The sequence below is a fragment of the Histomonas meleagridis genome (genome assembly GCF_020186115.1).
Source record: "Histomonas meleagridis strain 2922-C6/04-10x chromosome Unknown contig_51, whole genome shotgun sequence".
Lineage (NCBI taxonomy): Eukaryota > Parabasalia > Tritrichomonadida > Dientamoebidae > Histomonas > Histomonas meleagridis.
In genome coordinates this window covers 892,851-918,469 of record NW_027150894.1, presented here as the reverse complement: position 1 = coordinate 918,469, position 25,619 = coordinate 892,851, and the positions used below count along the sequence as shown (strand labels likewise).

At 29.9% G+C, this 25,619-nt stretch overlaps 10 protein-coding genes across 10 annotated transcripts; 8 read left to right on the top strand and 2 right to left on the bottom strand.

Annotated features, from left to right (window-relative positions):
- Window positions 1-1,591: 1,591 nt before the first annotated feature.
- On the bottom strand, window positions 1,592-2,767 carry GO595_007188 (Clan MA, family M48, Ste24 endopeptidase-like metallopeptidase; the record flags this gene model as incomplete). Its single annotated transcript, XM_067920624.1, has 1 exon — window positions 1,592-2,767. The coding sequence occupies one exon, from the start codon at window positions 2,765-2,767 to the stop codon at window positions 1,592-1,594; it is 1,176 nt and encodes a 391-aa protein (XP_067772707.1).
- Window positions 2,768-4,594: 1,827 nt separating this feature from the next.
- Window positions 4,595-5,137, bottom strand: GO595_007187 (ADP-ribosylation factor-like protein 1; the record flags this gene model as incomplete). Its single annotated transcript, XM_067920623.1, has 1 exon — window positions 4,595-5,137. The coding sequence occupies one exon, from the start codon at window positions 5,135-5,137 to the stop codon at window positions 4,595-4,597; it is 543 nt and encodes a 180-aa protein (XP_067772706.1).
- A 5,774-nt stretch (window positions 5,138-10,911) lies between these two features.
- On the top strand, window positions 10,912-11,409 carry GO595_007186 (translocon-associated protein subunit gamma-like; the record flags this gene model as incomplete). Its single annotated transcript, XM_067920622.1, has 1 exon — window positions 10,912-11,409. One exon carries the CDS (start codon window positions 10,912-10,914, stop codon window positions 11,407-11,409), a length of 498 nt encoding a protein of 165 aa, XP_067772705.1.
- Window positions 11,410-11,606: 197 nt separating this feature from the next.
- Window positions 11,607-12,362, top strand: GO595_007185 (Proteasome subunit alpha type-5; the record flags this gene model as incomplete). The annotated part of the gene is made up of 1 exon (XM_067920621.1): window positions 11,607-12,362. One exon carries the CDS (start codon window positions 11,607-11,609, stop codon window positions 12,360-12,362), a length of 756 nt encoding a protein of 251 aa, XP_067772704.1.
- An 893-nt stretch (window positions 12,363-13,255) lies between these two features.
- On the top strand, window positions 13,256-14,416 carry GO595_007184 (Kelch motif family protein; the record flags this gene model as incomplete). The annotated part of the gene is made up of 1 exon (XM_067920620.1): window positions 13,256-14,416. One exon carries the CDS (start codon window positions 13,256-13,258, stop codon window positions 14,414-14,416), a length of 1,161 nt encoding a protein of 386 aa, XP_067772703.1.
- A 274-nt stretch (window positions 14,417-14,690) lies between these two features.
- GO595_007183 (histone H3.2) lies at window positions 14,691-15,107 on the top strand (the record flags this gene model as incomplete). The annotated part of the gene is made up of 1 exon (XM_067920619.1): window positions 14,691-15,107. The coding sequence occupies one exon, from the start codon at window positions 14,691-14,693 to the stop codon at window positions 15,105-15,107; it is 417 nt and encodes a 138-aa protein (XP_067772702.1).
- Window positions 15,108-15,175: 68 nt separating this feature from the next.
- Window positions 15,176-15,877, top strand: GO595_007182 (SRR1-like protein; the record flags this gene model as incomplete). The annotated part of the gene is made up of 1 exon (XM_067920618.1): window positions 15,176-15,877. The coding sequence occupies one exon, from the start codon at window positions 15,176-15,178 to the stop codon at window positions 15,875-15,877; it is 702 nt and encodes a 233-aa protein (XP_067772701.1).
- Window positions 15,878-16,386: 509 nt separating this feature from the next.
- GO595_007181 (class I SAM-dependent methyltransferase) lies at window positions 16,387-17,166 on the top strand (the record flags this gene model as incomplete). Its single annotated transcript, XM_067920617.1, has 1 exon — window positions 16,387-17,166. One exon carries the CDS (start codon window positions 16,387-16,389, stop codon window positions 17,164-17,166), a length of 780 nt encoding a protein of 259 aa, XP_067772700.1.
- Window positions 17,167-17,284: 118 nt separating this feature from the next.
- On the top strand, window positions 17,285-17,812 carry GO595_007180 (ribosomal protein L18ae; the record flags this gene model as incomplete). Its single annotated transcript, XM_067920615.1, has 1 exon — window positions 17,285-17,812. One exon carries the CDS (start codon window positions 17,285-17,287, stop codon window positions 17,810-17,812), a length of 528 nt encoding a protein of 175 aa, XP_067772699.1.
- A 290-nt stretch (window positions 17,813-18,102) lies between these two features.
- GO595_007179 (MYCBP-associated protein-like) lies at window positions 18,103-19,998 on the top strand (the record flags this gene model as incomplete). The annotated part of the gene is made up of 1 exon (XM_067920614.1): window positions 18,103-19,998. The coding sequence occupies one exon, from the start codon at window positions 18,103-18,105 to the stop codon at window positions 19,996-19,998; it is 1,896 nt and encodes a 631-aa protein (XP_067772698.1).
- Window positions 19,999-25,619: the final 5,621 nt, after the last annotated feature.

Here is a 25,619-nt window from a genome sequence, read left to right as displayed (position 1 = left end):
TTAATACTCTCAAAGTAAAAATATAATATAATCTATTAATATTAAAATGTTTTTCGTTTACATTCGTTTATTATCAAAGAATTTGAAAAAATGTTAATTCTTTTTTTAAATTTCTTCAAATAAATGGTGTTTGGCAAAAAATCTTCTAAATTTTTTTAATTTTTAATATCAACTCATTTTTTCTATAACAATATTATTATTGATCATTTCCATTAACATAAATTCAGTATCTTTTAAACATGTTTCTTTTACATAAAAGTTTTAAAAATTATATTATTTTTATTATTTCCACAAATCCAACAATGCCATAATCGCATCTAATGATTGTCTATTCGATATGGTTATGATTTCTTCTTTTGAATTTAATTTGAGACAATAATGAAAACAAAAACATCAAAACAATAAGCGAAGACATTCCAATCGGAACCAATAAAATATAATATCTAAATCCACCAACTCCTCTTATTTCATATAAGAAATCCCATAATTGTCTTGGTATCATATTATAAGGCCCTTTTGCTTTGATTTCCCCATCCAAAACAGCTTTTGCCCATTGAAAAACTTGTTTCGGTTCTATTTCCTTATCATATGTCCAAAACTTTTTCATGTTTTTATTGATAAGAATGATATTGCCATTATTTTTAGGCCATCTGCTCGTATATCTGCAAATATAATTATAGCGCTGACAATCAGTTCGAGTTGTTAACCCAAATGATTCAACAGCCTTTGCAGAGTTAATGAGCTTGATGTGATTTTCATTATTCGTTGGAAATAAGAAAACAAATGTAGTAAGATTGAATACATCAATATAGTAATTAACAAGTTGTGTGTAAAGAGTCAAAAAATGAAGCGAATGAATCATTATGAAATTATGAAGATTTTCATAATTCCATTCTAAATTGAAAGAATTGGTTACCCCATCACGCGCAATCCATGTTACAGTAGGGTGATGAATTGTATCATCATAATAAACAGTAAAATTAACATCGAGATTGGAATGCTCAGAAACAAGTTCTTCGCAAAGATGAATTGATGTATCATCAACCTTTGAGATGTTAAAGAAAAAAATTGGTTGGACACTTGCGTATGTGCTAAGATTTGGAATACTATTTTGATCAATTTGGTAAATTGTCGGATGAAGCTGTTTTAATATGAAATCACGCATTAACAAATCAATGTTGGGTCCAACATATTGACGTTTGCTTTTTGTCCTTGAGTCAACCCAAAAAAATCTAGGCGTGCCAGAACCAGGAAATTGTTTTGCGATAGATTTTTGACTAACGCAATTAACATCTGCAAAAATAACTTTGTCTGATAACTCAGGATCATTACTTAAAGCTTCCCATGAAGGCTTGAAATGTTTGCAATGTTGGCACCATGGATCCCATATTTCTACGAAAATTGGAAGAGATTTGTTGAAAACATCGTCTATTGTTTCTTTGTTTAATTGAATTGATGTCGAAATTACGCATTGGAATAAGAGAAGAAACATTTTGGGGCGCCTTGTTACAAACGTACACTTCATTCAAATGTTTTTTTTTGAGTAAAAAATGATCGTAATGTCAGCTTAAACGCCACTTTTATTTTACATCTAATCTTTTTTCTTTAATTTCTTTTGTATTTCTCTTACGAATTTCACTCTTTCCACAGTAGTTGGGTGACTACTTACGAAAGCGGCGTATAAAGGGTCAGGTTCAATTGGTGACTTATTATCCTTCACCAAATCTATCAAAGCCTCATCCAAAGGCAAACCTTTCAAAGCAGCAAATTCGTCTGCCTGCCTTTCCATATATCTTGATAGCATGTTCAAAGGCAAATCCAACAAATCGCTGAATGGCGTTGCGATTAACGTCGTGATTATTATACCAGCAATTAAAGGCTTATCACTAAAGCCGAATTCCACAAAAGGCTTATCCAAGCTCATTACGAAGTAAAGTGTTGTTAACATCAAAGATGTACTTACTTGAGATATCAAAAATTGTTTCAATATGTGATGATGTTTCGAGTGGCCAATCTCATGTCCAACAACAGCAGCGATCTTTTCGGGCGTTGAGTTTTTAACAAGTGTATCAGCTAATGCAATCTTCTTAGTAAAAAGTCCAAATACCATTGCGTTGGTATGTGATGAACGCTTTGAGTCATCGGCTTCATATATTTTGCCAATGTTAAATTCGGATTCTTGACAAAGTTTCGAAATGGAGTCATAAATTGGGCCTTCAACGATTGGTGTAAGAACTGTGAAAAGAGGAATGATAAGAATGGGCGCAATGACATTAAGAACAAGCGAAAGTATGACAATGATGATTTGGGCAACAAGAACAAATTTGGCACCGGCCTTGTTGTAGATGAAAATTATTATTGGAATAAGAATAGAGCTGATAATAAGGTTGATGATAAGACTCTTAACCTTGTCAGTAAGCCAAAGTTTGATTGTGAGATTGTTAAAGCCATATTTTTGTTCAATAACAAAATTGGAATAATAACTAGAAGGAATTGAAAGTATGGTACTTAATACAGAGGAAAGCGCTAAAAAGATGAGTGAATGAATAATCTCACTTTCAAAAATAGCGGTTAATTTCCATAATTTAGAAAGAATAAAAACTTCAATGATGCTTTCAATGGTATCAACAACATCCATTAAAATAGAAAAGTTTATCTTGTCGAGTGCATAATTTTTAGCAGTTTGAAATTCTTCATCAGTAAATTGATCTTTATAAATTTCAGGTGGAGATTTTGCATTTTTAATTGTTTTCCTTTGCCTACGCATAAGATATTGACTAAGTAAAAATTCTAGAATGATAATCAGAATTGATAGTTCAATCCACATTTTACTTGAACAATTTGTGTAAAACTTTTCCAGTATTTAACGGTCGGTTATATTAACGGTCTTTGGCGTCGCATTACAAAATGAATTTATTGTCATTATATAAGAAAACTCCACGAAAAAAACGATTTAAAACACAAGAAGAACTATTAACAAAAGAAGGAAAGTCGACTGTTAGTTGGGTTCCATTAATTGGTCAAATTCGAAATCTCAATAATCAAGAAGAAATTGATTCAAGCACATTAGAAAACAACCTTTTTATGTTTCATGAATATTTAAGAGAACGTACGCCGCCAAAACTTGAAATTGTTTATCAAACTTCCTTATTTCAATTACTTCTTTCCATTGCGAATAATCTAAGAAGCAGCCTTGAGTGCCAAATCAGGTCACTTCAAATTATATATTTACTTTTATCAATATATCCTGAAACAATTAATTTTTTTCTTCGGTCTGAATCATTACAAACATTTTATCCCTTTTTAGAATACACCCAGTTTATGTCTGACAAAGTCAGATATAATCTTCCTTACTTCATTGTACGAGTTCTAAGTCAACTTGCATCACTTCATGAAGGCGTTTGTCAGCTATTTCTTCAACCAATCAATGGCCATCAATCGTTTTTTGATATTTATTGCTCCAAGCTTCAGATTTGTAAAGAAATCCGTAATGAAGAAAATGAAAATATTGAAAAAGGAACGTTTAATTTTTTTGGTAACATTTGCAAATGGAAAACAATACATCCGAATGTTATCGATATAGTATTACAATTTTATATAACGACAATTCGAGAAGAAGAACCTACTTTACATATTATATATATCATATGTAAAAACTTGCAAAAAATTTGGGACAATCGAAATGATTTACGATTTAAATATTTTGAAAATGGAATTATTGAAACTTTAAGTGAATTAATTCATGTTGATCAACATCCGAAAATTATTTATTCTGTTTTACAATTGTTTTCTGAGTTTATTAAATGTAATCAAGAAATTTCGAATTTTGTAAATGAGCAAATTGTTTTTGATTTAGCCCAAAAGTATCATCATATATTAATGGTAGAATGTAAAGATAAAGATATAACTTCAGTCGCAATGAAACTTTTAGCTTTAAAAATGAGGGATTTAATTGAGTGGGATAATTTTGATTATAATAACGCAATTTGTTTTTGTAACGCGTTGTTAAATGATACGCAATATTCGGCTAAGGAAAGCGCTGCGTATTTTGTTCTTGCTTTAGTGAATATTTGTGGACTTAAATATTTTGAGTTCGATTATAAATTAAATGTCATCATAATGGCGTATGAAGTGGCTGAGACAGGTTTTCTTGAGATAGAAGAAATAGCTGTAAAAAGCGCTGGGAAAATACTTATGCAAAAAACTGATGAAGAAAATTCTCAAATAATTGAAAAAATTTTGGAATTTTTACAGTTTGTTGAAAATAGTAGTGATGATTTTTCCCAGATAGCCACTGAACTTATTAAGAATAATTATTAAAATATGTATTTTAATTAAAATATTTCAAATTTTTTGACTTTTGTAGTAAAGTTGTGAAAACCATGAAACAATGAAAAATAGCAAATAATAACAACAATAAAAAAGATTATTTATAATCGCAACCCCATTTTATTGGCTAAAAAAGAACAGTAAATATCAAATAATGTTTATAAAAATGTTTATAAATAATTGATTATGAGTACAAAAAATGTCAATATGTTTTCGTTCGTGCATAATTACACTATAAAAAGTTGAAAGTTTTTATTTTAATAAATTATTTTCCTTCCATATTTTCTGATAGCCATTCAAATGCAGTAGAAACGCCATCTCCATTCAAGGCACTTGTTGGCATTATAGTCCAATCTCTGTCTTTGATTGATGATAAGTCTAATTTTTGGCTTACTTCTTCTGGTTTCATAGCATCTTCAAGATCTTGTTTATTTGCTAAAACTATCAATGGAATGCCTTTAAGTTCTTCTTCTTTTAACAGAGCATGAAGCTCACTGTTACAAATGTTAATTCTTTCTTTGTCTGCAGAATCAACAACGAAAACAATTCCATTAATATCTTTGAAATAAAGGCGCCAATATGGACGAAGTTGTTGCTGGCCACCGATATCCCAAATACGTAAAGTAAGATTTCCTACTTCAACTTTTTCAAGATTGAATGCAACTGTTGGTGCTACTTGTTGCACATATTGTCCGAGAGAAAGCCTGTATAATATTGTTGTTTTCCCTGCTGAGTCAAGCCCAAGAATCAATACTTTTACCTCTTTTTTGCTTGAGAACCAAGAAAGAATCGAAGAAACGATTCCCATTTTGTCACTTTTTAATTTACAATCATATGAAACCGTTTAAATTCTTTCAATTGAAGCAGAATACATTCTAGAGACTATATTTAAGCTAATAAAAAATGTATATTTAAATATATAAATATTTTTGGTTAAAATTTATTATTTTGAGTATGGTTTATACATAAAGATGGTTAAAAAAAATCAAATTCTTTTAAAAATGATATTTTTTTCTTGTGGATGGATAACCTTATTATAAATCTTTTTCTGAAATCTGAAACTTATTGATATTGAAATCTTGGGGATGTGGAAGAGGAGAAAGAATTGGACCAAATAATATTATTTGGAAATTGTATAGGGTACAAAAAGTCCTGACCCCCTTTTCTCAACATCCTCTTGACCAAGAAAAATAAATTATATATAAATAAAAACTATAATAAATGAACTTGATGTCTATTTTAATATTTTTTAAAAATTTAGTTTACTTGTTGAAATTTAGATGATTGAATTTTTTCTACTCATGATTGTCACTTTTATGATTTTCAAACCCAATAAAAAGCAGGAACTCAAAAATGTCATCAAATAAAATTTTCTACAAAGAATAGGGTATCAATTAATATAAAGAAAAAAATACTGCTTTTTTTGAATTTAGTCTCTATTTTACAGGTTCTAAATTATATTATAGAAATTTTTTAGGTAACCTAATTTACAATGATTTTAGGTGGAAGCAAAATGCCTAGAGTTAAGAAAATTAAAAAATCATGCAATACTTGATGAGCAATTATTTTTATCCATAAAATCAATTGAATCAGAAATAGAAGTATTATGTAACATAAGTAAATAAAATTTGGCTTAATTGCTTGTATTAAAAAAATATTGTCGAAAAAAGATCCCCATATGCTATCTGTGAACAATAGATGGAAAAGGTTCGAAAATTCCGAAATAATTTTCTATGATTTTATTAAAGTTATAAAAAATTTATTTAATACAAATTTAATTAATGATTAGTAATAGAAATTTTCTAAATATTTTATTAGAAAAATATATAGAAAATCACGTAATAAAGTGTCAATGATGATATATAAGAATATTCAATGTAAAAAATTATGTTCAATTATTTTATCGATTATACAAAATGATATGGATATATGGATTATATCTTAAATTCAAATTTAATCCATAAATCAAATTATGTTATAATTTTTTTGAAAATACTAATTAGTAACAAAAATTGGATTCATATGAAAAAGATAAAGGTGCATATCGTTCACATTAAAAAAAGTATTGTTTAAAAATCTTAAGAGAAAAGCCTTAAAAGAAGTTCTTATCTGTATCAGTAATTAGATTTAAGATAGTACGATATTTAATTCTTTGTAATAGTTAAGGAAAATTTCGAGAGTATGGAAATGAAATTATATGTATATTTCAAATTGCCACTTTTAGAAAGCTTTAACTATGTTCCTATCATAGATAAAAAGACTTTAGTAGGTGACTAAGAATCACGAAGACCACTTCTTTAAATAAAAGTATATTTGTAACAAATATCTTTTTTATTCAAACAAATGGGTGGGGTCAAAACTGTTTGCACCCCCTATATTAAAACAAACAAATATCTTTATCATTAACATCAATTCCTTTTTGCATAATACTTAGAATCGATAAAAGAACGAGGTAAATTTTTCCGTTTTCTTACTAAAAAATCACAAATTTCAAATTACAAAACGAAATTTCGCAAGAAGTATGTTAAAAGAATATTTATAATTAGTTTCAAAATATTTAATTGTTGCTTCAGCAGATAATTCTATCTTATCTTGAATTAAGTAAAAAACAATTTGTTTAAGCCAAAATATACAATATATGCATATATTTGTCACTTTTTTAAAAATAAACGTAATCAAAAATGCACTCACGTGCAGAAAGGCTTTATTCAGTATATCAGAAATTTCTTAAGGAAACTCTCAAACCTCTTTCACCAGAAGAATTGGGTAAATTTATTTCATCTATTCCTAAAGAACGAATTACAAACATTTCAAAATTACTAATTCCAAATATCGAAAAAAATTGTTTTGACGAATTAGAAGAAATACTAAATGAAAAGAATATAATCCAAAAGCTTAATAGACTTGATGAACTTATTGAAAATTCAACCAAATTCGAAGTTGATATGTCAGCTTTTGATTTTGAAGAACGAGATCCCGAAGAAATCGAACGAAATATAATTCTTCGGTCTAAGGAACAAGAAATTATAAAACTTCGCAAAGTTCTTGAAAATCTTCAACATGAAAATGAAGAATTGGAAAAACAAGATGAAACTCTCCAATTAGAACTAGACAATAACAACAACGCAATCCATGAAATGTTATCATCACTGAAAGATCTTGTAACTGAATAAATATTGTTATAAATAAATTTTTATAATTTTTTCTTCTGCTTATTATTTAAATAATAAAATGTGTTTTTATGAGATATCAATTTAATGCGCTCCAACGTGCAGTAAGCAAACTAAGATCAATTGATTCCTTTTAAGGAATTTGCGAGTATCGCTTTTCCTTAACAGTAAGGATTAAAGAGCAAAGCGCAAAGCTTGAGTGAAATATTAAATGAATAACACAAACATTGAATAGAATAAATAAATATTTTTGACATTAATATCAATTCCTTTTTGTTGAAGAAGTAATTGAACGATATCTATAAAGTTATTTTTAGATGCAACAATAAGTTGTATCTTATATTTTAAATAATTTCCAAATACTATTATGAAATAATACATAATTAAAATAAACATTAAGTTAAATAAATGAATATCTTTTGAATTAATGTCAATTCCTTCTTGTTCTAGAAGTAATTGAACGATATCTATTTTTCTAAAAAGTGTGGCACAAATAAGTGCTGTTTTAAATGTTTTAATTAATTTCCGAATAAAATTTTGAAATCTGAAAATATTAAAATAAATCATAAACAATAAAAATTAATACCTCTAGTATTAACATCTTTTCCTTGTTCAAGAAGTTGTTTTACTATGTCAATAGATCCTTCTTGAGCTGCTTCAACAAGTGTAAGACCAAATTTTTGAAATAATTATCAAAAAATATTAATAAATTTTAAAATATTATAATAAACAGTAAATAAAAAAATAAAAAATTTTGATTATTAATATTTATTCCTCCTTTCTTAATGGAGTTGTAGCTGTTCATACCATTTGACCATATCATTGTACACTATCTAAAAATAATAAAAAGGAGGTTTGTTTATGACTGGCATTCTTTTGCGGTCTGTCTATATTCATTAAAAAAAGAAAATCATTTTTTATTATATGATATGATAATCAAATATTATTAATGTGTCTTTTGTTCTTATGATGAAATTGGATATTTATCAAACTTCATATTCATTTTCATCATATCTATTTTCATATGTTAGTTCGGCACTTTTGGAAACATATATCGTCATTTCAATTACTTGAAGCACAGAGTCAAACAATCATTACTGAATTTCGATACAACATGAAAATAATTTTTCATTTGGTCTAAAGTATAAAATAATAATTTTTGATGTATGTATAAAAGTACAAAATTATGAAAATTAATTCTGTTGATGCTTGTGAAGGTGTTATTGATATGCATTCCTGAATTCCTTTGTATGTATTCAATGTGCCAATTGTTATACTTCCTATATATGCATCTATATATGAATGGATAACACCTGCAAATACAATATTAACAATTGAAATTGGTTCTGAAGATGAGAATATTCATTTCATGCACCATCACAAATTTCGATAATATTTGATCCTATCATTTCTTTAATTTTTTTGAGAAATCAAACAACCATATGAAATGTTTTACGTAGTGTTTCATAATATATTATAAATATTAGAAAAATAATAGATAAAGTTTTATATCAAAACAATACTTTTTTTACTAACATGAAAGTTTAATATATTCTTCATCACAGAACTTGTCCCATCTTTTCATTCCATCAGAACCCGCACTCATATTATCTTCATACATTGGATCACAGAATTCCCATTCAGTGAACTGCTTAAAGTCGACAAGTATATTAAAAAATGTTTCCCATTTTCCACTATTCCTCAACATTTTCATTGTTATTCCATTCTCACAACACCCGATCAAATCTATAATTTGTGAATATATGTAATCAAAACTTATCGGGTCCATATCATTTTCGATCATTTTTTCTTTTTGTATTTTATATAATTGCTTTATTTCATAAATAGAAAGAATTCCATCATCATCTAAGTCACATGTATGAAACCATAGCCTTAACGCTGTTTCTGTTGTCTTATCTTCAACAGCAATTACAAAATATATGAATTCATTAAATGTGATTTTATTCATGTCTTTCGAACCAGGTAAAAATTGTATAATTCTTTGGCAAAGTGGTAATGAAATTCGATGATAATCATATGATGAAAGTTGTTCAATTGTTAGAAATCCATTATCTTGAATATCAATGTCAATAAATAATGTATAAAGTACATAAAAATGTTCATAACTAAAAAAATCTAAGACATCGGATATATCTTCTGTTGTGTCAACGATACATAGACATTCACAAAAATTGGAATTTGTAAACCTTTGAAATGTGATCGTTTCGCGAACCTCTGGATCAAGACAATAAAATATACGCGAGATAATGCAATTTTCATATGCAGAATGTAAGTGTGAATCACGATCAAGAAATTTTAGTGATTTATGCGAATTAATTAACGATGAAATATAGGGTGAAAAATCAGAAGGAATAAGATATGGACGATCGTTATTGTTTAATAATATTTTAAAAATTTGTTCATGAAGATTTGCGTTTTCAAGTTTTGGAATTGCAAATTGTAGAAAAGAGGAATAAACTATTTCATAATTTTGGGTTTCTAGAATAGAAGGACATAACGCTTCCATCATTGGCTTGGCAAAAAAAGATGGAAGACTTAAATCTGAAAGAATTTGAGTAAACATTTCTAAAGTAATAATTTGATTTTTAGAATATATGGAATTAAAATCAATTTTATTTGTAATTTCTTGTTTGTAGAAAGGAGGAATTATGTTTGTTATTGTTTTACTGAATGAAATTGAATTATCATATGATTTGGGAATTGGACTCTTAGACTTTGATGAAACTACAGGAGATTGTGGCAACATCTTTCTAGGAGATCTAGATTTTGAAGGTTCTGTAATAAGAAAACTATCAAAAAAATTATCTATTGATTGATTATTTTGAAGAAATTCTTTAAGCTTGAGGAAATCTAGATTGCATTTTGAACTAGATAAAAATTCAAGGAAAAATGAATCGATAAGTCTTGATGATTTTGCAAAAGATTTCTCCATTAATTTAAACGTTTTTCTTGAAGAAAACTCCAAAAATATAAAATTTATATTTTATTATTACATAAAAAACATATGATTACTCCATGGACAAAATTGATTAACAAACCCAGAATTTTTGTTTCTTCGTTAACTCGTTTTCCTGATTTCAATGCAAGTTTGAAAAATATGATCGTGTTTGAGCACTAAAATTAAATTTCCTCTGGAAGCTCATCATCAATTTCAGTATCAGAATTAGAAACATCATTCGCCTCAATATCGGATAGATCGTCGTGTTGAATATGGATACAAATACAATAAAGGAGAACCAGCATTCCAGATAGGAATACGGCTACAGCTCCAATGAGTGATCCGATTATAAAGTTCCTTTGTGCTTTTTCATCCATAAAAATAAAAACAGTGGTTTTCGAACGTTTAAATAATATCGGTTATAAAAGTGACATAGTTGAGCCACTCGCAAAGATGCCAAGAAAGCAAAGCCCCGGAGCAAACCGAAATACGGAAGACCAAGACGAATTATACAATGAACTTAGATCAAAGCGTCAACCAAGAGGCTTTTCAAAGAGTCTTAAGTTCCTTCCATTTGGATTAATTTTCAGTTTAATTGGAGTTATTCTCTATGTCGCTGTAGGTGGAGTTGATATCAAAGAACAAATCGTCTACATTATTGTTGCCTATGCTATTGGAGTCGTTGGACTTACAGTTGCTTATGCTCAAGTTGCTGAATGGGTTACAAAACAAAGAAGCGTACAAATGAAAAGCAAGAAGACTGCACAAGTTCAAGTCAAGGCTTCAGAAGGAGTTTTCTTCACACTTTTCTACAATAATGCATTCTATTGCTTCCTTCTCCTCATAGGTTCCCATCTCATCTTCTCAAACTTCCAACCAGCAGCATCGATGATCCTTTCACAAGTTTGTGCAAGCTTCATCCCAGCTTGGATATCAAGCTTCTCCAAGTAAGCTAATTAGCTAGGAATTCCTAAACACACACACAACATTTTTTTTGTTTAACCTATTTTCGTGAGTAGCATATGTGAATTTTATTTTTTTAAAGGAAATTCCAAAAGAAATTTTTCTTCTTGTCAATTAACGGTCGTTTTGAGTTGGTTGTTCGAACAAACTTAATTGAAAAATTGACTGTTTTTTATTCTTAAAAAATGTTCCAAAGCTCATCTGAGTATGACCGCAATGTAAATACATTTAGCCCAGATGGTCGTCTTCTTCAAGTCGAGTATGCAAACGAAGCTGTCAAACTTGGTTCATCAGCAATCGCAATTCTTTGTCCAGAAGGTGTTGTATTTGCTGTTGAAAAGAGACTTTCATCACCACTCTTAATCCCATCATCAGTCGAAAAAGTCTATGCTATTGATGATCACATTGGCGTTGTTATGGCCGGTCTTACAGCAGATGGTAGAACAATGGTTGATCACATGCGTGTTGCAGCTCAAAATCATCGCTTTTCATTCGGTGAACCAATTGGTATCCATGCAGTAACTGAATCTGTTTGCGATTTAGCACTTTCATTTGGTGAAGGAAGGAAAAAGAAACGCGAAGGACAAATGTCACGTCCATTTGGTACAGCTCTCCTTGTTTCTGGAGTAGAAGATGGAAAGCCATATCTTTATCACACTGATCCAAGTGGTACATATACTAAATGTCGAGCTCGTGCCATTGGTGGAGGTAGCGAAGGTGCTGAAGCCATCCTTCGTGAATCATACCATGATGGCCTCACACTTAAAGAAGCAGAAGACCTCGCATTGTCAACTCTTAGACAAGTTATTCAGGAGAAATTAAGTGAAAATAACATTGAAGTCGCTTGTGCTAGAGCTTCAACAGGAATGTTCGAAATTTACACTGCTGAACAGAGACAAGAGATTGTTGAACGACTTCCACCACCACTTATTCAGGAATAAAAGACAAATTTTTCCATCGTCAGGGTACCCCGTTTTATGTGAGCTGTGGCAAAAGCTCGAAAACCTTATAACTCGAGTTATGCACAAAAAATAACAAAATGATTCTATAGTCCAAGTGTTAGCTATCATTTTGGTTTTATTTCTTATGCCTAAATCTGTTTTTTAAATTCAATTAGGAGATGGATCTAGAAACACTCACTGTAAAGAATATACATAAACTTTGGAAGCATGACATTACATGATGTCTTTCGTTTTTTCTGGTTAAAACTCAGGAGCTCTCAAATTTTAAAATACGAATTATTACTAAAAGTTGACATTCTTATTACTTACATCAAAAGAAACTCCTAAGGAGTTGCCTATTCAATTTGTTCTGTTATCATGAGAAACACAGCCAATTTTATTTCATTCAAAATTTATTTTGAATATACATGATTATACACTCGTTAAAGCAAACACATTCAAGAGGGCCTCATCTCAGTTCACAAAGATAAGCATTTTGAGTTTGGTATTATAAGAGCATTTCCTTAATCTAATAATAAAAAAGCATTTTAATACCAAGGGCCTGCTTTCTACATGTCTTAAGCATCAATGATAATGTTGTTGTATTGATAATATATACTTGTTCCTGAAAATGTTAGTTTTTTGAAACTAAATTAGAAACAATAGCAGTATCTTAATTAAAACAAAAACATTGTGTTTTCTAGAATCCAATCAAATACTTTTTTTCAGCAAAAACATTTTATGTTGTTCCGTTATTTTACAACGCCCGATAGATATCGCTCTTCTCAAATTTGCGTTAACTTTGTTCTCTTTCTTCAGAAATTGACTTTTTCCGCTACTGGTGTCGGTTTACCTGACCGACTATCTTCTCAAAATACTTCAGTTGAACAAGGATGGGAAACGAAACAAGTCAAGCAAATAAACAAACCTACGCAAAAATGTTTGATACACTTCAATATACTCCTATCACATCTCAACGTACAGAAGCCAATTATTCATCCAGTTTTAAACCCGATTTGATTCAAGATAGACCAACACAATTAATGAACACAGCTTATTATGGAAAATGGTCAATGCATTTATCCAACGGAATATCACCTACGCCTCGAATAGGCCAATGTCATGTTTATGATCCAGTTACAGATTCTATTGTTATTGCATATGGTTCAGACCCAAACAGTGTTTGCCTCAATGATTGTTGGGCGTTAAATCTCGGATCTATGAAATGGCGAATTATCAATAGACAACTTCATGAGCCACGACAATATTGTTCTGCGTGTTTAATGGGTCGAAACATGGTTATTTTTGGAGGCACTGCCAATGGTCAATTCTTTTCCGATCTTCATTACATAAATTTAGATGACGGTTCAGTTCATGAAATTCCAGTTACAGGAACTCTTCCTGCAGCTCGTACAAACCCAGCTCTTTTTGCCTCAGACAGATATCTCTTTCTCTGGGCTGGTTACGATGGTCGAATTCACAATGGTCTATATCGCATCGACATCACCGAAGGTGTTTGGCAGAAAGCTTCGACCTCTCAGACTGGTATAGCGGCTCCAGCCTTTTGTTTTTACCAAGGGAAGTACTTCATCTTCGGATCATCGGGAACGCCAATGAGTACATTTGATCCTACTACATGCCATTTTGAGCCTTTCCCATGCACTGGTACAGAGCCTTCTGCAAACTTACCACATGCCACACTAATTTCTGGTGATGAGTATATTTTCCTCGTTGGAGGCGAATCTAGCCAAAGGTTTATGCACATATTCGCCCTCGATGTTAAACGTCACTGGTGGTTTGCATTTCATGTCAGACCAGATAATAATACATTATCGATAAGTGATGGCATTGTAAATAATTCTGGTCTTTTTATGTTGCCAAGAGAACACTCAACATCTGCAGTGTATTCACCGGCACAGAGAGCACTAGTGAGTGTGATGGGCTCAAGATTCCATGAACCAGCGCCAATTTTCAAAATATCTGTCGATACTGCATTAGCATTTTGTCATGCAAGGAGTGACTTATATGAAATGTATCATTTTACAAACCCATAATATATAAAAATTATTTTAATTTTAATTCTGTGGAATTTCAAAGTATATTTGGTATTAGCAACCTCTTGGTAGACAATGGTTATTACTTTAAAATGATTACGAGTGCTTATTAGTAAATAATATTATTCAAAAAAGTTATTGTATGTAAACCGTTTTTCGAATTGAAATTAGTTTGAATTTAATGTGATCTAAAATGACATTTTGTATCTAAAAAAGCCCGCGCGTTTTGAATCAATTTGGCGGTAAAATCTTTTAACTCATTTTTATAAAATTCATGGCTCGTACAAAGCAAACTGCTCGTAAATCTACTGGTGGTAAGACTCCACGTAAATCACTCGGTGCTAAGGCAGCTCGTAAGTCAACACCTGTTGTTGATTCACAGGGTGCTAAGAAGCAACATCGTTTCAGACCAGGTACAGTTGCTCTTCGTGAAATCCGTAAATATCAAAAGAGTACAGATCTTTTAATTAGGAAGCTTCCATTCCAACGTCTTGTTCGTGAAATCGCATCTGGATTCCGTGGTGATCTTCGTTTCCAATCATCAGCAATTGCAGCTCTTCAAGAAGCTTCTGAAGCTTATCTTGTAGGTCTCTTTGAAGATACAAATCTTTGTGCAATTCATGCAAATCGTGTTACTATTATGGAACGTGATGTTCAACTTGCACAAAGAATTCGTGGTGAACGTAACTAAAAATAATGTTATATTTTCTTTTTTCAAGCAAGTTTCGATGTTTCTTTTTAACGTTCTTTTGGTCAAGAATGTCAAGGAGAAGAAAGAGAATATCAAAACCAATACCTATTGTTTATTTAACAATCCCACCTGAAAATCTTGAGGATGAAATTAACAAAATAGAAGTAAATCAATTTCCAGCATTTGATGTATTATGTGATGAATTCAACAAAAAGGGAATAAATTCAATTCGTTGCCTAGGTATAGGAGATCCATGTAAAAGCGCTGCTGCTAGGCTTCAAACTTCATTTATTTTAAAACTTTCTACAAAATGCAACATCCAGAACATCACATATTTTGATCCTGTTTTATGTGAAAGTTGTCGTTCTATACTTACGAGAATGGGGTTTGAATGTGAAGAGGAAGATTTAGAGGGATTTATAAAGTTTTCTCCAAATACTGCATTTTACATGCCACATTGTCCTCGTTTTCTATATCATAACTTACTCCTTGCTAACTGGGATGAATCTCAGCTACAACATCTCATCATTGTCGGAAATTCCTTTGAATCATATGAAGAAAAAGTCAGAATGCTCAAGCAACCAAATTCGTCATGTGTAGAAGACTTATTTGCTACTAAGTCTGTACACGAAATCAAGCTCGATTTTAAGGGCAATGATTTTTTCGATTCCACTTCTTTGATGCTGTTTTGCCCAAATTTTTTGCCACCAAAAGAAGATAACTTTTGGCAGAACAGAGAAAAAATGCATCCAACAGCAACTCAATCTTAACCAGAATATAATAAAAATCAATATTAATTGTTAAATAAAAGACCACATTAGAAATGAATGTTTTTTTGATGAATTTAATTTTATCAATTTGCATGAACTGATTTTATTATGTTTAAAAGAATAGACATTGTTTTACAGTTATTTTTTTATTTAAAAAATTCCTCGTAATCGATAGCAGCTTATATTTTCATATTTAGAATTTGTAAATATTAAAAGTGTTTCTATAAAATTCTAATATGAAGCAAATTGTATCATGTAAATTTTTATTAATTACATCTTTTTAAATGATTGATGACAATTAATTATGAGATTTGCTTTGCGTAAAAATATAGTTCTATTTCTTCTTCTGTGCTTTTAGCAAGTATAATAATTTCCATATTTCTAATATCCTTTTATATTTAATATACATGTATATTTTGTAACATAGAACCATAGTAGCGATCGAAAGTGATATGAGTAAAGTACACAAATCAACTTTGATGTAACAGAATTCTTACTTCATTTCACTTATGTCGAAGTGTGAATTAACTGGTGTTCCTGAGACCTTACTTATACCTCTTCTAGCGAGGGCACTCGAGCAAGAAAAGCCTCAAAATGAAATAAGGTTTACAGATCCATTAGCTTTGGAGATTAAGAATCAAATTGACTATGATTTCTCAAAGTTCGAAGGTGCAATGTCTATGGCTGGCTGTCAATCAAGAACAATTCTAATTGATCGATGCCTAAAAAAGCTTATAAATGAAAATCCAAATTGCGTTGTTGTGAATCTTGGTTGTGGACTTGATACCAGATTCTTTCGATTAGATAATGGTCAACTTGACTGGTATGATCTTGATTTACCTGAAGTCATAGATTTTAGAAGTAAGTTTATTAATGACACAGAAAGACATCATGCGATTCCAAAAAATATATTTGATCAATCATGGTGTGATGATGTGAAAGCAAATGGAAGAAAAGTGATCTTGTTGTGTGAAGGGACCGTAATGTACTTCACACGTGAAGAAAATGTTCAGATATTGGAATATCTCAAGAATAAATTCCCAGGCGCATCATTTGTAGTGGAGCTTATGACACCATTTGCTGTTGCACATAGTGATAAGCATGATACTGTATCTAAAACGTCGGCACGTTTTAAGTGGGGAACATATGATCCAAAAGAAATCGAAAGTATGTGTCCGGGCATAAAATATATTGAATATTGGAGTGTCTCAGACGAAATGTCTTGGTGGGCACAACTCTTTCGTTATTTCAATGATTATATAGCACATTACGAAATTCAAGAAGCATAATAAACAAATTAAAAAGAATTTGATCGTATATCTTTAAAAAATTGAGAGAGGCAAACGTTCTCTCTGTGGTGGTTTTTATTTCAACTAACATGTCGGTATGGCCCTTCCTTTTTTGGAGATGCTCAAGAATTACGAGGTAATTGCTCGCCCTCTCCCAACTGAAGCTGTTCCAAACCCAGCTGCTATCCGCGTTCAAGTTTTTGCTCCTGACGAAGTTATTGCTAAATCAAAATTCTGGGGTGTTGCTCGTCGAATTGCTCGTCTCAAGAAAGCACATGGTGAAATCCTTGCAGTTAAGCACGTCATTGAACCTGAACCTGAACGCGTCAAGAACTATGGAATTTGGTTAACTTATCGTGCTACAAATTCAATCAACAACATTTATAAGGAATTCCGTGACACAACAACAGAAGGAGCTGTTCTCCGCCTCTACCAGGAAATGGCTGGAACTCATAACGTTCAAGCTAAGAACATCTCAATCATTCGTGTTAGCGAAATCAAAGATGAAGATGTTGTTCATCACAACCTTCGTATGTTCCTTAACCCTAGCGTTAAGTTCCCAATCCTTAAGAGACAAATCCGTCCAGCTCACGCTTCACAAAAGAAGATCCTCTCCACAAAGCGTCCAACAGTTTGCGGCTTCTAAACGACCGCTTTTTGACTTTTTTTGTTATCAAATTTTTTGATATCTGATTGAAATTGATAATGAATTATTATGAATAATTACTTAAATGTTAACATTTGCTTGGAAATAATTCGAGTAATTTATCTAATTTTAAGGAAATAAATAAGCAGAAACATGCAGATAAGAACGAAATCGTTTTTGTTTTCTTCATTACGATTTTGAACGATAATATTATCGTTTTTCATTCAAAAATCGACTTTTTCATTATTAGTTCTTATAAACCGTTTTTACGTTATTTTAATTGATACTTTATGAGAACAAAAGATCCAAATCGCCAACGACGTTTACAAGAATACAAACCATTTGAAGCAACGCGCGAAGAAAGGGCAATGAAGTATCATGAAAAAGTTCAAAAACATTGGAAAGAGCAAGCTCAAAGATTAGCCGAATTAACAAATAGAGACCCATCAACATTATCAATGTTTAGTGATGAAAAATTTAGAAGAGTCAATGAAGAGAGAGCTTTAATTTCTCAAGTTGTTAATATTTTATCAACGAAAGATTCTGGTGTATGGAAACCAATTCCACGAATTGGTGACCTTTTTGCACAGCCAGAGAAACCGCATCCAGTCACATATGAAGCTATAGGCGATCCTACAATCATGGAAGATGTTCCTGGTTCAAGACCGACAGATTTTTTCAAATCGAAATACTACAAAAAGCGTGTCAAACAGCTTAAATCATTTCTGGGCAAAATTAAGCCACATAATCCGGATTTTAATGGTCTTATTGTTGTTGGTCAACCTATTGATTTATCACAATTTGAAAATGTAAATCCACCAGAAGATGAACATGAAGAAATTCCAGAAGAAGAGATAACTACAGAAAACGAAGAGTCAATACAAAGCGTTGTACGACTATCAATTAACAAAAATCGACTTTTTTTCACAACAGAACCCGGAATTGCAAAATCGATGTTTGTTGATGTTAAAAACACCGGAACTACTGCTGTTTATTACAAATGGGAAAAAGCAAAAGACGTAACACTTTTACTTGGCTCAGGTTCATCTCGTGTTCCAATTCGGAAACCTGTTGAAGATATTGATAATTTTAATTGGAGAGATTCTGAATCTTTTATTGTTGCTAAAGGCCTAAAAGACCCTTCTCCGTCTGAGTTCTCTTTTGTTCAGCGGAGTGGCTCTATTCTTCCTGGCAATTCCAAAAGGTTCGAGTTCGCATTCAAATCTAACATCGCCGGTTGTTTTACAGAAAAGTGGATAATGCGGACCACCCCAACTGCCGAAACCGATCTACCTTTAACGGTCTCCCTTCATGGGAGATGTGATGTATCAGCTCCAAATCTTTCCGAATTTAGAGCAACCATTGATAAGTCATTACATGAAAGTGAAAGGAATAGATGTGTCGAAGAAATAATATCTTGTATTTTTGATAGAATTGAAAAAGTTGTTAAAGGAAATTCTAAAACAAATGAAGAACAAATAGATGGAGATGTCCTTGTTGATGATAGAGCACCTGCATTTGAAGAAGCAAATTCCAAATGGAATCTTAAATATACTCCAAGTCTCTATGAAAGCTTATTTGATCTCACAGAGCGTTGTTTTGACATTCTTGGCATCACAGGTTTCAACAGGTTTTGGGATATGAAAGTTGAATCGATCTCCGAATTAATCATGAAAATCGATGATGGCGAAACTAAGCGCGAATTACTTCAAAAACTAAATGAAATTTTAAGAGAGCCTCAAACTGAGCCACCACAGACCAATTTAACGTATTCATTAGCATATGTACAAATCTCATCAATGCTTGACGAAATCCCCGAAATCGTTAATTCATGTTCCAATGAATATAACCAAACGATTCCTGAGTTCATGGCGCCTAAAGAACACAAACCAAATGAAAACGATGAATCTAATACTCCACGACATCGAGCTCGAATCAAGCATCGATACACGCGAAGGAAAGGACGGGACAAAGAAGACCCGAATGCTAACCACGGTCCGCAGGAAATGACGCCAGAGCTTCGCGATACGGTCAAGAAAGCTATTGTTGAATCTCTCAGGAAACACTTGGACACATTTGATAAATTGGCGAGTGAAAGCAAAGGAGTGACACGGCAACTCACAAGAGTAAATGAGGTAGAAAGATTGGAAACAAATCTCGATCTGGAAGTTGACGATGATATTTAATAAATGTATTTAATTTGTTTTGAAAATGATAAATTTGGCTCTTGAGACATAAAATTGGAGGCAGAAACAGAAAATTAACTAAAAACCATTTGATTGGTACAATTAATTCATTACACTGGCGTCTATCTACATAAATCCGAGTTTTCCAATATTCAAATTTGAGTACTTCTTAAAAGGTACTTTGATCTCAATTTATAAAGTTTAAATCAATAATTCAGTATTAATGTATTTAATATTAATTTTATTTAATCTTGCTTATCCATATACTCCTGAACAGCTTTTAAAGTTACAAAATAGAACAAAAGAGGAAGTTTGCTTAATGATGAAAAATCAATATATAGCAAATTCGGGATGGAGTTGGATTGCTCCTTCTGATCCAGATAATTGCGATCTTGGGATATTGAATCCTGAAACTGTAGATGACGTAGAGAGGCGTACAAACTTTTATCGAAATCTGGTTGGATTGTCATCAGTTACATACAATAGAGGATCAAAACAAATAGCAGCGCAAAAAGGTTGTATGATTATAGCTTTAAATCCTGAGTTTCCATATTTAAAATCATGTCCTCAATCCAAGTGTTGTAATAAAGATGCTATGACTGCTATTATGAATTCAAATATTAACAAAGGATCTTCCCCATCCCACCGTGCTATAGATGCATTTGTTCAAGATGAAGGTGAATTCAGTAAGGAAGTTAGACATCGTATGAAACTTTTCGCCCCATCTCTTTCTGAAAGTGCATTTGGTGTTTATGATAATTACACATCTCAATTAGTACTTGGTTGGTATAATTTATCTAATTCACAAGATTTCATTGCATATCCTCCACCAGGTCCAGTTCCTTATCGCTTAATATATCCTCGAATTTCACTTGTACCAAAATTTATGATTGAATTTCCATCAGGCACTACAGGTTCTGTGAAATGTGATGACAAATTACTTTCAACCAAAGTTATTCATCTTGAAAAGAAACTAATAGTTATAGAAATTGAAAATATATCAGAAATTTCTTTTGAATCACATTGTCAAGTATCCATTACTTCAAAGAAATGGAATTCTTCACAAAACATTGATTATGAATTCTGGGCAGTAGATTGTTTCCCGAACTATATATGTTCATCATATTATGAAAATGACAGTAAAACATGTTCTAAAGAATATAATAAATTTTCAACAGAAGCTAATCTCAATAAATTTTATAAAATGGTTCAAGATAGCGATATTAATATTCTTTTATCAAAGTATCCAACTGAAGTTACAACAAAAGCTCCAACCATTGATCCATGGGTTTTATTACAAAAAAATTATCAAATAAAAACTGAAGATGGTTCTCCTTTATGGATTAATAATGATCAAATAACGAATTATAGTGATTTAATCAAACATTCAACAACCAAACTTCAAAATTTATATATTGGATTTAAGGGGAAAGAAAATATTACATTATGGGATTTAGAAATGAAAGGATTAAATTTCATTGGAAATAATACACCTGAAATACTTAATGCAAATAATGTAATCACAGATACAAATTCATTAAAAATAATGCAAACTTTTCTATGTGGAAAATCAATAACAATACAAAACTGTATAGTAAATCAAATCGAAATAAAAGATGACGAAATTGAAGTAAATGAAACGAAAATAATATCAAATAATTTCAAAGAAATTGAAATTAAAGTAACATCAAAAAATCTAACAATTATTCTTTCATCATATAAAATGCCTAATTTGAAAATTACAAGTGAAAAGAAACTTAATGTTATTTATGGAGGAACTGTGAAATTAGAAGATATTCCAAACAAACAAAATTTAATTATTAATGATAGAGTAGATGATAATGATCATGAAAAATCTGAAACAATTGAACATACATTTGTAGAAACAATATCAGAAACTCAAGAATTAACTTCTACGATTGACAATATATATCCCACTATGAATATACAATCACAAACATTCACATATTATGGGGTATCTATATCACACTCATACTTTACAACCAATTCTATTACAATTTCTGTATCATTTACGATTTTAAATTCCTTTATTTCATTCGCCAAAATATTAACTGAACATGATTCAACTTTAACATTTATAATTACAAATTCTATTAATTATAATTATCAAACTGTTTTATTACCAACTTTAATTCATTATTCAGGTTATTTCTTAGTTACAAATGATTATTCCAATAAATCTAAAACTTTATCAAAACCAATATTAATTGGTTTAATTTGTGGTAGTGTTGCAATAATTCTACTCATTTCATTAGTAGTAGTTTTGATTCGTTTCCATAGACATCAGAAAAATATTCCTAATACAACAGATGAAAAACCTAATGAAGATACAGACGAAATTGAACCCCCAACTAATACTTTTTTCTTGTAAGAAGTCAAAATCTTTCACTTCAAAATCTATCAAAAATGTTTCACATAAATAAATTATTCAATCTTTGTTTTAGAATTTTTGATCTCTTAAAAAGTGGTATTTTGTATGAGCCGATAGGAAATTCAATGCTCGGACAAACACACTCTTATCTACCTACCATACCCTTATCAAATATCTCAATTATTTATTTCAATCAAAAAATAAGAGCAACGATATGTCATGATTTCAATATAGAACCGTTTATACTCGTGAATTTGAATCGGCCACGATACAGATGTAAAAAATGGAATCAAAAGAAGAAGAAAAACTTATTGTTAAAATCAAAGAAATAGAAAAAACAAAAATATTTAAACTTCCTTTATCTAAAGAATGTCTTTCTGATATATCTTTTCGTCCAGAAACAAAATTTTCAATAATTCAAAATAAAAATTTAGATCACAGAAAAGATTTCAATAGCAGCTGTCGTGTCTTAAAGCGTGTTGTTCCAGAGCTAGAAAATCTTCCCATGCCTAATTCAGAATTTTTAAGAAATCAATTAGGAATATTTTTATTACAAAATTTCTTTTCATTTCTCCATACAAATGTTCTTAGCGAGGAACCAGAAATATGGAACATTTTTTTAAAGGCATTAAATCATGCATATAAATTTTTAGATATCCAATATCAAGATTTATTCATTAAATTATTTTATAAAGTCTACAAGGAAGCCGCCAAGTATTCTCAAATTCAAGAAATAATTTCGGAATTACATTCTTTAGTTGTTCTTTTTGGTGATCTTCCAGATTATTTTTATCCACAACATCTTACAATATGCGAATTGCTTCTTTTTTCGTACATGTCTGATAGTTCAACCCAAGTTAATGCCAATCTTCATATTTTATGTGTATTACATTTTGCACAATCCCACAAAAACAAAATAAATTTCCCAATAAACCAAGAGCTTTTAAACATATATCAAGTTCTTAAACAGATATACGGGAGAAATCCAAATGATTCATTAGTATTTCCAATTTTAGGGTTATGCATTGAATTCATCAGAATCAGTTCAATTGAATTTCCGAATTTCGTCCAATTTGTATTCGAAATGATCGGCAAGCAACCGTTAGACGCAGTCGAATTTCCATTTGGAGCAAATCATAAAAATGACTTTTCAACCATTGGGACATTAATATATTATTTAAATGAATCCAAAAACATGGTTGGGAAGATGACAATTTTGACTCAATTACTATCCAAAAAAGCTATGTATCATTTTATTAATATGTTAATGAAAATAAATTATAATGAATATAATTGTTCTGAAGTTAATTTTATAACGTTAATCTTATTATTTATACATTTTTTAAAGCGGAATAACTATAAATTTTTAAGTTTATTTAATGAATCCAAAATTTCACTTCAAGATTTCATAATAAATCCGAAAATTTTTAATCCAGAAATTAACTTTATTGAAGCCAAAAGAACCGGAAAATTATCAATATTAATACCAATTCGTGTATTAATCTTTAAATTAATCTCAAGTTATTCATCCATTGAAGAAGTTTCAAATATTTTTGTTGAATATTTTAATAATTCTAATATAATATTTGCGAATGAAATAATACATTATATATATTTAAACATTTCTCCATTTGAAACGCCATTTATTACACAATTAAGTTCATGTATAACATCTAAATTAAACAATGAGAATTCGGAATATTTCATTGAGTTTTTACAAAAGATTAATTATTTATTAGAAAATCATCATGAATTATGTAAATATTTATCGGAAAATAAAAAATTTATTAAAAAGTTAAAAGTTTTATTAAAGAATGAAAACTGTTATAAACATATAATAAATATTTATTTGAATTTATTAAATCAATATAAAAATGATTTCGATACATTTTCTAAAAGTTTAATTATTAATTACTTTTTTTATAATATTATTAAAAAAGAAAATGATTTATATTATCATATGATCCAAATATTTACAATTTATATAAAATATTTAACAATTGATTTCAAAATTAATTTCGCAAATAATTATTTGTTAATATTAACAAAGAAATTTGAAGAAAATCCTCAAAATCAAAATCAATTTATCAAATTCTTTAAATGTTTTATGAATCCAAAAGTTTCGAATTTCATTAAGATCGATTGGGAAACATTAAGTAATGGAATATTAGCTAATGAACTTAATGAAAAGGCATATAAATATTTAATAACTATTATTAGTAATAATCATCCTAAGAACATACGAATAAAGTCCAAATTTACATATGAAATTTCAAAAATTTTATTTAGGACGAAATATAAAATTAATTTTTTACGATTATTAAAAGACATTACAGAAAATTCAATCACTGAATGTTTTAAATTATTTCATTTTAATTTCCATTTTTTAGTACTTAAAGAAATTGGATTAACGAATAATAATGAAGAATCGATTGAATTACTTTTAAATATATTCTCGAATATAACAATAAACATTTGTGATCGAAAGACATTATTTAAATATTTACGATATTTGAATCCTAATAAATATAATCATTTAAAGAATTATTATCATTTAATGTATAAATATTTAGATAAAATGATTATGGTACAAGAAAAGAAAACGGATACTTTTTTGTTATTATCAACAGAATTCGATTATATATTAATTCCGGGGATATCATTTAAAGAACATTCGAATGGAATTGCATTTTCTTTATGGTTTTTAATATCGAATTTCTTAAATGAATCGGAATATATTACATTAGTAAATTTACAAAGTAAACAATCGGATATATTAATACGAATATTTCAAGAATTCATTGAAATAAAATCAACTACAAATATCTTTCATACTATAATCATTAATAATAAAGTACCTACAAATCAATGGAATAATTTATATATCGAATTTAATCCGGTAAATTACTTAAAAGTTTTATTAAATACGAATGAAATATATGAACAAAAATTAACAAAAAGTTCATTGATAAATGAAATAGATAAAATTTATATATATAAAGATACTGAAAAGAACTTCGAAATGATCGATATGTTATTTGGTCAAATTAGTTTTTATTCATTACCTGTACAAAAGAATTTAGCAAAACAAATATATGAAACGCCATTAAAAAGTTTTATACGATTATTAAATGATTCGAAAATTATATCTTTATATACAACGAGATTAAAAAAACAAAATACTTTATATTATATTCAAGGACAACCAAGTGAATTTAATGGTATAATG